General features: G+C 39.6%; 2 protein-coding genes across 28 annotated transcripts in view; one reads left to right on the top strand and one right to left on the bottom strand.

The window, feature by feature from the left end:
* The window catches only part of cacna1db (calcium channel, voltage-dependent, L type, alpha 1D subunit, b), a 67,372-nt gene extending 66,923 nt beyond the window's left edge, over positions 1-449 (bottom strand). For all 27 annotated transcript variants that reach the window (XM_086068902.1, XM_086068906.1, XM_086068904.1 and 24 more), the window contains exon 1: positions 317-449. In XM_086068902.1, coding sequence (XP_085925028.1) covers positions 317-350 — 34 coding nt within the window. In that variant the 5' untranslated portion in view covers positions 351-449. The remainder of the gene's footprint in view (positions 1-316) is intronic.
* A 574-nt stretch (positions 450-1,023) lies between these two features.
* dcp1a (decapping mRNA 1A) lies at positions 1,024-10,952 on the top strand. The gene is made up of 9 exons (XM_086068940.1): positions 1,024-1,184; positions 1,920-1,960; positions 2,122-2,249; positions 5,844-5,910; positions 6,937-7,075; positions 7,300-7,386; positions 8,069-8,668; positions 8,755-8,970; positions 9,754-10,952. Exons 1-9 carry the CDS (start codon positions 1,053-1,055, stop codon positions 9,832-9,834), a joined length of 1,491 nt encoding a protein of 496 aa, XP_085925066.1. The 5' UTR covers positions 1,024-1,052; the 3' UTR covers positions 9,835-10,952.
* Positions 10,953-12,586: the final 1,634 nt, after the last annotated feature.

Below are 12,586 nucleotides of genomic sequence, written 5' to 3'. Positions count from 1 at the left end.
TTCCTAGATCATACAAAATCTCAGTGTTCTGATGCAATAGAAATAACCAATAACCTATTTGTTTACCTGACAGACACCTTTTTCTTCTGAATTGTTTTCAATTAGGTATATGGATTTTAAAAAGGTTTTGTTCGATGTAGGCTACGTATAATGCAATGTATGTTTTAACAGAGCCCAAACTATTTTAATAATTGTTTGATACATCTTTACCTAATAGTTCTGTGTTCAAAATCAAAGGCCTGATCAAATAGACACATTAAATTAGGTATCAAATAAGGAACTATTTCCTCAGTTAAGGTCAAAAGAAAGCACTTACCCCTTAGGGGTCTTCCTCTTATAATGAATGGCATTCTGTCACCTGCTTTTCCACTGAGGCCTCATAGTGTCGTGTTGTGCCTTCACTGTGCTGCTATTCCAGAGAAAATGAGTTGTCCAAGCTGAGCTGGAAGGTTACCAGTGATTGGATTACCTGTGCCTGTATGAGGGATAACCGGTTGTGCGTAATCCTTCCATTATAATCCCTGCTTCAGTGTCCAAAAGAAAAAGTGAAGCAGACACAGCTGTAGCTCAACTGAGACAATGCAGTGTATTGAGCAAATGTTCTGAACAAATGACTATGATTAACATCCAGTGTTTGGGTGCAATTCACATAATTCCCTAAGTACTAATTAACTGTGTTTTCTCCCTTAAATGATTGAGAACACGCTTATTGTGTGAAATGCCTGCCACTACACCTCATGTCACAAAATAGAGCACAGTAGCCGATGTAAAAATGCCATTCACTTTATGCAGGACGGCTCCGTAGGTGACAGCTACATGTTTGTTTGTTATAATGCACTGCAATTCTGTGGTGTTGCGTAATATGTAGCCATTCAAATTTATTTGAGCAGAAATTTAAAATATAATTTAGACCAGTGTGTACTGCATTCAGGTCAGTGACTGCATTTAATTTGACAGTACTTCTGAAACACGCTCCTCTACTTCCGGTTACAGCGGAAGTTAAAGGTGTTCGTTTGATATGTGTCCGTGCGGGAGCAACAATCGTATCTAAGATGGACACCGCAAATGCTGGACATATGATGAGCTTAGCGGCTCTCCGGAGACAAGACCCATATGTCAACACGTTGCTTGACGTTACCGGCCAGGTGGCCCTCTACAACTTCAACTCTAAAGTCAACGAATGGGTGAGTTTAGGACCAAAAGCGAGAGCGAGGAAAGCCCCCGACGTCGGAAAACTAACTTGGCATGTCGAAGCTAACTAAAAACAACACTGTGAGCTGTGTTAAGTCCCTTAAACAACAAATGTTTGAGTGACATTGTTACAAATACAATAAATGTCGCATTAGCACACGGGTGTTGTTTAATATGCTTATGCTACGTTGGCTACTTTTACCATGTTTTGAGTTTTTTTTAGAGAGAATGGACACAAATGCTGGCTTCCAGACTGCTGGGAAATTGGATAAACGTTTCCGTAGAAAGTAATCAAACAAATAAACAAAAAAAATGCAACGGGCATGTCTAAATTGTGAAAATAATCATGACAGTTAATATATTATACACTACAAAATAATATAATACCACACTCATATTGTGTATTTAAAACACAGATTATCAAGTAATAATACGTTTTACGTTGAAGGCGACATCTTTTTTTATTCTAGGGCTGGGCGATATGACCACAGGCCCAAAAATAATAATAATCTAAATTCACCTAGTTTCAATTGAATGCAAATGCAATACAGTAGTATCTCTACGGAGCGCTCGGTTTTAGTTGGGCGTGGAGGAATCCAGCCCACTAATCTTCACTCAACAACAGTCATTTTCCCAGCAATGTACTGTATTGTATGGCGCATGTCACATAATTATTTTGATTTCAAGTGACCTATTTCAAATGATTAACACTATCTGACTGATTACAGGAGAAGACCGAAATCGAGGGCACCTTGTTTGTTTATACGAGGTAAGAATGTAATAATTTGAATAAATCTCTATAGCGTGTTTAACTGTTAATAATAATTTCATATTTTGTATTTAATGCATCTGTTTTTGGGCACTATGTGTGCAAATAAATAAGATAAACCAATGGAAACAGAATCCATTGTCTGTAAATGTCCTACCAAGGTCTGCTTCCCCTTACCATGGCTTCACCATCATGAACCGACTGAGCGCAGAGAACCTGATCGAGCCAATAAACAAAGACCTGGAGTTCCAGCTACAGGAGCCTTTCCTTCTTTACAAGAATTGCAACAGTGAGTGCTATACACAGTACACTACTTTTCTATAAGAGAGGAAATGTACATTAACTCTGACATTGTTTATCCCACCATTGTGATACATTGAATTTACAGCTGTTTGGCTACTGCAGAGATATTTGTGCGCAAAACGCATGATACAGTTTGATTTGGAGTAAAGTACAATCACATTTTGTGTCGCCTTTGATAATGAGTGCAATGTTTTTGAGCAAGTGACATAGGCGAACCTCTAAGGTCACATACAAGAAGGCCCTTGGTGGACCTCCAATTTGGTCATATATATTTAAAAAAATATATGCATTTTAATAAAAGCTATTGCCATTGACGAGGTAGCGGTTCACATAGCTAACTTGGACTCAATCGCTACTGAATGCACTGTTTACTGTACAGTTAATTGGGTGCCCTTTTGCTCTTAGGCCTTGTTCAGTTCGTCAAATTCGATTTTTGTCATATCCAGCTTGTATCTGTCTTGGTTTTCGGAAGTCTGAACAGCAGAAACCAATTTTGTGCAGGGCACATCCCAGACCACATACGGAGGTGGTTTGGAATCCGACGTAGATTATAACAATTAGTAGCGATGTATTATTGTTTTTGTAATTGGATTTGTGAGGTATCGGGTTAGCTTTGTTGCTATACACTAATGATGCATCTGGGACTGTAACATTTTTGTTTTACCATCATGTGTTTTAAGTGCAAATGCCTCCCATGCTCAAACAGCAATGCTTAGTCTTATTTCAAAAGGTTGTTGATCATTTCCAGATCTCAGCAATGTGGTGCCCGCAGGTGGTTAGTGTTGCATGTTGACATGTATCTTTTTCCGAACTAGTTAAATCATGATTTGTGTTTTCACTTAGATGAATCATTTATAATAACTTAACCTCCTAAGGCCCAAGCTGGGTTTTTTTACAAGCAAAGTGCCAACCACGTATGTGGCCACTAAGCCTTAGGAGGTTTTAAGGTAAACTGTAAAAAATGCAATATTTTTCTTTCAATCTGGTAGCCCTTTGCATTAACCAGAACCCAAGATGTGTCTCTCACTTTCAAAAAGGTTGGTGACCCCTGGTATAGGCAATCCTTATTGACAGAGCAAACTGCTATGGCCCACTGAAATGCACTTCTTGCGTAATGTAAAGACAAAAGTGCATAACAGTACAGAAAAACAGCTTCATAAAAATACTGCGAGTTGCGCAATTTACATCTGATGGCCGTCAAACTCTGCAAATACAAGTACATAAAGGATCATAACTGCTCAATTAACCCATTACACGTTTGTCTTTATAAATTGTAATAATGATAAATGCATTCAATAGTTAAAAGACGCTTATTAATTTATACGTATCTTAGAAGTAACACCATTTATTTGTGCTTTCTGCTCTTTTGTGAATACAAACTGGCTGCCTCATCCTGGCAAAGCTGACGAGTCCCTCCGGTATATTGCAACTACGTCATGAAACTCTCTCCAGTGGCATTAATAGTAAAGACGGCTTGAGTGACAAACACTAACCATTTGTAAGATGCACCTGCTTTAGTTTTCATGAAAAAAGAAAATCCTATATATCCAAAAACAGAATTAGCATCTTCACAAAACATGTTGCGAAAAACTTCATTTGGGCCACATAACAGTTAAAGGCATTTTGTCACTGAAAATTAGAAAAATATTACTTTAAAAAAAATCTTGGAAACGGTTTCTACCGTTTCAATTATATCAACTGCCAATAATTCAAATACTTATTTCAGTAAAATTAATTAATTTTTCAAAAGGAAATATCTTTGGGGTATGTCTTTACCTTTTATTGATCAAATTATATGAAAATAATTTATGTGGAATATATTGTTGTCTTTTTTTAAATATGCAGTTCCTGTGTTCTTAATATGTATTTGCCTAAGAACAAAAGAAAATGCTCTTGGACATTTTCATCATGTTTTCAGGTGCTGATGAAAATGTCACTGGTCCTCTGTAGGAATATTTAGCGGTGTTGCTAAGCTACAAAAGATCTCTCAACTCCAGACATTTATATAGCAAGCCAGTGGTTGTACAGGCAATGGTAACTTGTACACACTGTATATAGCAATAAACTCTTGCACAATTGAAAAAAGAGAGAATGTCAGTACCTCTGAAGAGGCCAAATAAACACTTTCCCAATGTTCTTAGAAACATTTCTTCTCTTTGCTTGAAGTCTCTCAGGTGCCTTGAGGTTGCATTTAGCAGGTGAACTTCACTGTGCTCAAATCATCACGCGGGGGTCCAATAGATGGTTGAGGTTCGGCATGGTTTGGCCCTAATTGTTCGTGTTCCTTATCGAAGGTCCAGTTCCATACAAGGGGTCCTTGGGTGACCGCTTTTTAGCGCATATTTTAATGTACATGTTTCGGTTTAGAGTTCATGCCAGTCATATTGTTCAATTCTGTACGGACATAAAAATGGACAATCCTCAGAACTTAAGAAAGTAGCTGACTGTGCTCCCACCAAGGCAATCTATTACAAGTCTGAAGATCAGTTTCATTAAGGCGACGAATAAAGAATTGGAACGTTTCCCCAGTTGTCTGCTTATCAGGAGGAAGAGCATAGCCAGCGTCAAAGTCAATGGAGAATGTTCTCCCTTTGGGTTTTGTTTGCACTTCAACCTGCCTGGTATGGAAGACATGATGTCACTTCTGAATACGTTTCAGACTCAGTCGGCTTTTCTTCCAGCGTCACTGCAGCCACGGCGTCATTTGAATCCCAATACTGCAGTATGTTAAAAAGTCAATAGAAAGGCTGTATTCCTCAGCTTGTTCCTCAGCAGCCTGGTTGTTTTGATGGTTTTTCTCCCAGGATCAGAAATGGACAGAATCTTGAGATTCTCCAAGAAGACTTAGGAAACAAATCTCTGAAGTCTCCGAAGAAGCAAGTTTTAAAAACTTGATGATTGAAGATCAAAAATTCCAAGTTTAGTTCCAGTTAGCATCCCATCCATATTGGTTTTTGGACACCCTGTCCGAGGTTGACGTGTAAAAGCTCGAGCAAGCTGTCTAGCGAGAGTGTAAATGCATACACATACACACACATACTCCTGTTTACTTGGCCATATAATCCCATCGGATACAGGAGATGCAAACACCTTGGTTGCTAGGTAACATTAGGTTCTTGAGGGACGAGCGTACATCAGCATCCATGTCCTGTAGCAGATGCACACACACACACACCACACACCTTGAGTGAAATATACTTGAAGATCAAGTTTTAGTGCAATTAACATCTAATAAAAATATATAGGCATACACAGTACAACCTTCAGTGAAATTATGGAAATAGAAATATTTACATGGCAAACTGGCACCATCATTAAACATTACAGACCATGTTTAAAGCAACAATTTAACCAAGTTAACTTAAGTCTTAACAAGACATTAACTGCCGAATACCTAGAAAACACAATTTGAGAAAATTGAAAACAAGAAATTGTGTGACTTGGACCAAGAGAGACTTGCTGAAGACAGGTTGCCGAACATTTCATACTGTAAATAATACTCTAGCACTATTTATCTGTTGTGTAAGCATAAAAACAATTTAAAAGCAGCCATATGTAATATTTTCTTTTTTTCTTGCAGTGGGCATCTACAGTATTTGGTTCTATGACAAGAGGGATTGTCAGCGCATTTCTCAGCTCATGGTGAAGTAAGTGTGAATTCAATTCTATCGTGTTTTGTCAAATGAGGACTCGCCTTGTAGGTATCACGAGCAGCGTATTTTTCAGACTGTAAGTCACTAAGGAGTATAAATTGCAACAGTCAAAAAATACATCTAGAAAAAAAAAGTCACATTTTTTGTTTAGGCTATAGGCTTGCCCTTATTATGAATTAGTGGAAGGGAAGCGTGCTCTGTTTCTCCAAACATAAACACTGACAGAGTAGTGTAGGGTAGTGTCATTGTGAATTTCTGAACACACACTTTGTTGATGGCTGAAAACTTCTGCTTCCAACCACCTTTCTTTTTCGTTTAAAATGGCTTCGCTAAACTAGAATCCTGCGTCGTAATGTGGCCAAAAGTAGAATCCTGCTCGGTTATTGCGCCTTTTGCTGCTGTAAATCAGGACATTTTTTAGTTAATACAAAAAGGAGAGGTTCCAAAAAATATATATGCGTATGACCAAATTTGCAAATGCCAACTGCAATTATGCCGACAGGGTTTCACTGTTCAATATTATTATCAAATGCATTTGTACAATTTAAGGCCTCTTCCTCAATAGACAACTGTTGTGACTCGCTGTGGCGACTCCGAAAGTCACAACAACTCTCTGCAGTTGAGCAATTATGTCCTCCTGCCACTAGATCAGGGAAATGAGGTCAACTCATGTAGTGCTTTGGCATTCTTGCATATCGCTGGCATCAGGCCAAAACGTTGTACCCCTAAAATAATCACTTCAAACGGTGTGTTTGTTCAAACATTAATATTGCAACATCAAAGGAAGCACGTCATTTTCAACACTTTAAATTGGCCAATAGTTTGTAAAGAAAAAAGAAAAAAAAGACACCCACCGCATGTGTGTACTGACCAAAAGTATAGATTTTTAAATAAATATTAAATTGACCAAATTGTGACTTATGAGGTGTGGAGCCAGACGGCAGTGACGTACAGTATGCGTAATTAGGGTTGTGTTCCAATGTCGTCACTTTCTTACCCCGTGTCACATACTCTCCTCAGAATTGTCAAACTAGAAGCTGAACATGCCCAAAGACAATCACCAGTGAAGGCGGAGCCCAGGCGGCCCAATGGTGTGGCTGAAGCACGGCCCAGGGACATCTTGGAGTTGCTTAGCAAAGCCAAGGAGGAATACCAGAGGGTTAGTAGGCTCACTAATATTGATGCTTGGCTTTAGAAGTCTGTCAATGAGGCATTATCTCTGCAGAGACAAACATTTACCACATCCAAGAATCAGCTTTCCAAATTCTCCGTAGTTTGATCTGTGCACTGACTCTTTATATCTATTGAACTTCCAAAAACACCTCGTCTGTTTTTAGGAAATTGTAATTGAGCAAAGAGCTCATGTTTGTGCCTGTAATGCAGGCTCAGTCTGGGGATGCTGACGTTTCGACAGAGCTGAACACAACAGGAGCTTTAAATCATGTCCACAGTTCTCAGCCGCCTAATAAGGTATGCAATACATAAACATAATACTCTTTATGAAAAATAGGAACGCAGAACTCTGCCAATGGAATGAAGAAGCATCCACAAGATCTACGGACTATGATGTGATCTGATGAGATTTTGCAGATATTAGCTATAGTTGTCTGAAAACGTTCAATGAAAATTTTCCACGTTACGATTGAATTTCTGTAAAAAGCTAACTCTGGACCAGAATAGGATTCAATTTTGCACCTTCTGACCACTTCCAATGTAATTAGATTCAACCATTTAAAGTGAGATTTACATGTACCCATTATACAGTACACTTTTAAACAATGCCATGTCAATTCTTCACCAATATGTTGTGATTTCTATTATATCTTTACGCAGCTTTTATTGAGCACAAAACAAAAACAACATACAGCTGTAAGAAAGTGCTGTACATAAGATCAAACATAAACACGATAAGTATAATCTGCTCAGTAACACACACATACAGATTTAAATAAACGTGGTTTGATAGTAATATCATCCTCCTGACGAAATGGACCTGTAGAAGGTGGTTTCTTCTTTATTTTTTTTAAACTATACTATCAATAATAATGTACAGCAGGAACGTTCCTTACAACATTCTGACAATCACAGAACTTAATCAACTAGATGTGATGACACACCTTATTGTTTACATGTTGTCTTCTTTGCCCATCAGAAGACTCATACAATGGTGAAGCAGATCACAGTCGAGGAGCTTTTCGGCTCATCCATCCCTAAGGACCCATCTCTGCCTGCCATGCCGACCCAAATTCCCGCCACTGTTTCCAACGAGCCGTCAGTAACCTACCCCCAGAACCAGACCTACCACCAAAACCCTCTCTGCCCTCCCCGCCTCGCTACCCAGGATCCTGGGTCAAATCGGATCCACCAAGGACACAGCCTGCTGTCTTATGCATTACAACCAGGCCCTGTTTTCCAGCCGGTGGGCCCGGGGGCGGCGCCTCGGTCTCTTGGCCCAGTCTTACCTCTCATGGTGCCACCAGCAGGTTCCCAAACTCAAACTGTCCCCGCTGGGTCTGCAGTGCCATCAGCGGCTCCCCGTGCTTATTTGGAACAGGAGCTACTAGGCTCACTCAAACCACCGGTCCAGTCGCTGAATGCGGAACTCCACAAACCCATCCTTGCGCCCAATTTCCTGCCGAGCACCCTGGTACCACCCCACAACTTCCAAGAACGGATGAGGGAACCAGTCCTCCAGCTCGCACAAGAGATGGATCTTCTCTCTAAAGCCCCAAAGCTGATCAAACCTCTCTCAGTGAGTTGTCACTCTGTCTTTACAAATGTGTTAGTTCATTTGGGTTTTTCAGGTTACACTTTTTTTTTTGTCTCCCCTGGTTATAGGCAGTCCCTATGAGTCCTGGTCTTGCAGTTCCTGGGTCGGATTCCTCTGTGCTTCTGTCCCCTAGCGCCTTCCAGCAGTCCCTCAGTAAGACGACTGCAGCGGTAGTCCCTCCAGCCCCTTCCGAACTCCAAACCACCTCTGCTGGGTCTATGGAGGCCCCACAACCTCCCTGCAACAAAGCTCAGCTCCAGAAGACTCTCATACACCTTATTAAGGTACAGTATTCTCAGAGACCAGTTTTGAAACATCTCAAACCTGGCCAGAGCCAGGTTAACTTGGAACATAAAACTACACAGCATACTCAAAGGTGGCAAGGGTTCCGGTTTGACGTATGTGTGTGAAGTGCCTTGCCCAAGGACACGACACGTGACTTGGGGAGAGCGGGGATCGAACAGCCGACCTTCTGGTTACTGAACAACCGTCTCTACACCCTGAGCCACGGCCGCCACATTAATGTTTGTTGACATCATGGCATCATCCCTCGTGTAGTAAAGTAGCTTTTGCAGTGCCGCGAGTCTACAAGCTTAGTTAGCTTAATGCCGAGCTGGCTGATGTGGCAGCTAAACAACAATTTCAAAAATAAGCAGTGTCCATATTTTGTCACTCAAAACTATTCAAAGAAAGAAAATAATAATAATAATAATAGTAATAAAAAATATATAATATAATAATAATAATATAATATGAATACACCCCCTACACAGGCATATCATTGCCTCTAACTAGACTCAACAAGATGGTGGAAAAAGCACTACTTTTGTCGAAAGGAAACTCCTCAACTCACATCAAGCTAGTTCCTTGGGTCCAAGGTGCAAAAAAAATTGTTTTTTGAATGCTCCTCTCTAAAAATGTGACCTGTGTTCTGTAAACAAAACAAAACAACTATGAATTGAAATCTATTGTGCAAATTCCCACTGTGGGATACAATAACTCTATAATGTATTGCCACTCGTTTGCATTCCCAGTATCGTAACACGACTCACGTTTTGCCCATCCAGAACGACCCAGCCTTCCTTGGAGCCATTCATGACGCATACCTGCGGAGTCTGTCCAAGGATTTCACCAACCTGAAGCTTTAATTATCCAATGACCGACTCCTCGCGTGGCAGACCACTCGTAGTGGATTTTGTCATTCTACAAGGACCAGGATTAGAGGATGGAAAACAACTGCCCAATTTGTCCCCAAACTTGCACTGACGGATTCCTAAACTTTAGTCTCTGGACGTGGAAAGCTTATTTTTGACACATTGCCCTATTGGGAGACAATGCTGGGGGATCTATGTCTAGAAAGTAAAAACCCTGCCGCAGAATGGCTTTAGCCACAGGTGCTTCTACTCTACAGGTGGGGACGAGCTCGTTGAGTAGAAGCACCTGCGGCTATAGCCATTCTGTGGCAGCGATTTTACTTTCTGGGCCTGGATTCCTCAACGCTGCTGGGAAATATTATTTTCCTTATTTCACCTGTGGATACCACAGAGACACATTTTTGTCACTGTGAATCTCTTTGAATAAGTCGGGTTCTTATCGTATCAGTCCTTTCGTGAGTTTGTGGAAAAGCACTAGCCAAACTGGAGGGGAAAAAAGTCTAGATTTTAAAGCTAGTTTTCAGAAGGCACACAAAACGAGTTATTTTTCCTTCTATTTTCTTTCGTTTTGTGTCTAGCCGTTTTACATTTACCATTCATTTACATAGCAGTCAGAAAATGACCCAAATGTTTACATTGACGTGAAGTTGAGCAAAATGGGATTTAAGTGAATATTGAGTGTTTTATATGACTTTTGAACCTGTTATTAAACTTTTATGCCAGTCAATCCAACTCATTTTGATAATGCTATATAAGCTAACACAGTGCCAGATGTCACGTAACCGAGTTTTAAGCCCTTTCGCATTTTTTTTAAGTAAATGGCTACCACAGTGCAATGTCAACGCCAAATGTAAGCATCTTGTATACCCAAGTAGCTAATTAAGCCCAAGTGTTAAAAAAAAAAAACTTCATACAAACAAACCCTGTGAGAACAGGGTTAAGAAGAAAACAAATGAAAAGATTAATAATAATACACCCAACTAAATACATATGTGCATAGTTACTCTTTGCAACAATTGTAAATGTGAATAGACACAAAACTTAACTAATGTACCATTACAGATAATTGACTGGTGTTATGGTAACAGCACTTAAAGTACATACAACCTCTATCACTATCACTTCAAAATGCATTGTTTGTGACTGATTAGTTCATTTTGAATATTTGCATGTATGAGAAAGTGTACAGTGTGGGGGTGGAGGACTCTGCAACCAGCGGTTTAATAGGATGTTTTTAACTCACAAAGTTGATTTCAGTACACATGAATGAGATGTAATTTGTTGTAGTTGTGTTTTGCCAGCCTCTGCCCAAACCAATGTTTGCTCACGCGTTGAGGTTGTTTGTATTTTTTGTATGTAATCATTTTAAGGATATTTCAATAATCAGATGTTTGAGTTCATAATTTGGGGAAATTCTAAAATTACTTTTACATTTTCTAAATGAGGTGTACAGAAAGTACAGGTGTAATTTGGTTTATTCCGAGTATTTTGTTTATTGAAGGATTGTTACAAACATTATTTTTTACATTCACGAGAGGGAGGTTGTTTTATGTGCAAAACATCCATAGTCATGGGTTTGTGGAACGAGTGCAGTTACGTGTGTGTGTGTGTGTGTGTGTGTGTGTGTGTGTGTGTGTGTGTGTGTGTGTGTGTGTGTGTGTGTGTGTGTGTGTGTGTGTGTGTGTGTGTGTGTGTGTGTGTGTGTGTGTGTGTGTGTGTGTGTGTGTGTGTGTGTGTGTGTGTGTGTGTGTGTGTGTGTGTGTGTGTGTGTGTGTTTGTACATATATATATATAGAGAGAGAGAAAAAAGGACGCCCTGCCACATAATTTTCTTTAATACGGGCTCTCCACAATTTCAGTGAATTCACAATTTTGAACTGGAATGAGAAATTCAAATGAGTTTACCTTTTTACACCTGTTTTGTTTTGTTATTATCCCAGGATACACATTGATATATTGTCAAATCCCCGAGCGCATTTTATATAATTTTTCGTATTAAGGGCCTCGCTGGGCTGGGAGTTTTACTCAACTTCTTGCGTAGTTCAACTTGCAGTTTAAGTAGGATTTGGTGGTGCAGTTCCAGTGTTACGCCACCAGATGTCGCCAGGCATATGAGGTTACCTGCTACGGCTGCGATATAGTACTGTATGCATGGGGGGAACTGCATGAAACGCAATAGTGTATAATAGCCCAAGCAACACGTTTTTGTTTTGTTTTTTCTTTTTAACTGGTGCAATTGATTTCCATAATGAAGCCTTTCATTTGTAAAGAAGTAATCTCAAATTTACTGTGTACACAATATAGTAGGCTAATGTAAATCGTTATTTGTATAATTGTAAATATGTTGTATTATATTGTATATTATTTGTAAACCAGTCACCGTGCAGGTCAATCAAAATGCAACCAAACAAAACGTTGTGAGGAGGTTGTGATTTTGGTTGGTTGGTTACCCTTGGTTGGCTTCTTTTTTTTTTTTTCTTTTTTTTACCTTCCACATAATCAACAGCTAATGTTCTCTAAACGTTAGTTCTGGTTTTAGTTTCTAGCTAAACTTTTAACTACCAGCTATCAGAATTCTCTAAACCAGTGTTTCCCCCAAGGGTACACCTAGCCCTAGGGGTGTCTGACACATTGCAGGGAGTATGTGGAAACATTCAATGATGGTCTTTCCAAGATCAGTAACAGCAAGTGTCTGATTGAAGCTTAGATGACTGATGAAAAGAAAGTTAAAAAGAAGAAGATCCAC

The sequence above is a fragment of the Leptonotus elevatus genome, chromosome 2 (assembly GCF_054856555.1).
Source record: "Leptonotus elevatus isolate MCC_2025b chromosome 2, RoL_Lele_1.0, whole genome shotgun sequence".
NCBI classification, from domain to species: domain Eukaryota; kingdom Metazoa; phylum Chordata; class Actinopteri; order Syngnathiformes; family Syngnathidae; genus Leptonotus; species Leptonotus elevatus.
The sequence above is the reverse complement of the archived record's forward strand: the minus strand, read 5'-3'. Positions and strand labels throughout refer to the sequence as shown.

What these genes read in the sequence shown, in the direction of transcription:
- dcp1a (XM_086068940.1), top strand. Translation starts at nt 1,053, where the DNA reads ATGGACACCGCAAATGCTGGACATATGATGAGCTTAGCGGCTCTCCGG. An exon ending in ACTCTAAAGTCAACGAATGG is followed by an intron (nt 1,185 to 1,919) that starts GTGAGTTTAGGA and finishes GACTGATTACAG; the next exon opens with GAGAAGACCGAAATCGAGGG. An exon ending in AGCTGATCAAACCTCTCTCA is followed by an intron (nt 8,669 to 8,754) that starts GTGAGTTGTCAC and finishes CCCTGGTTATAG; the next exon opens with GCAGTCCCTATGAGTCCTGG.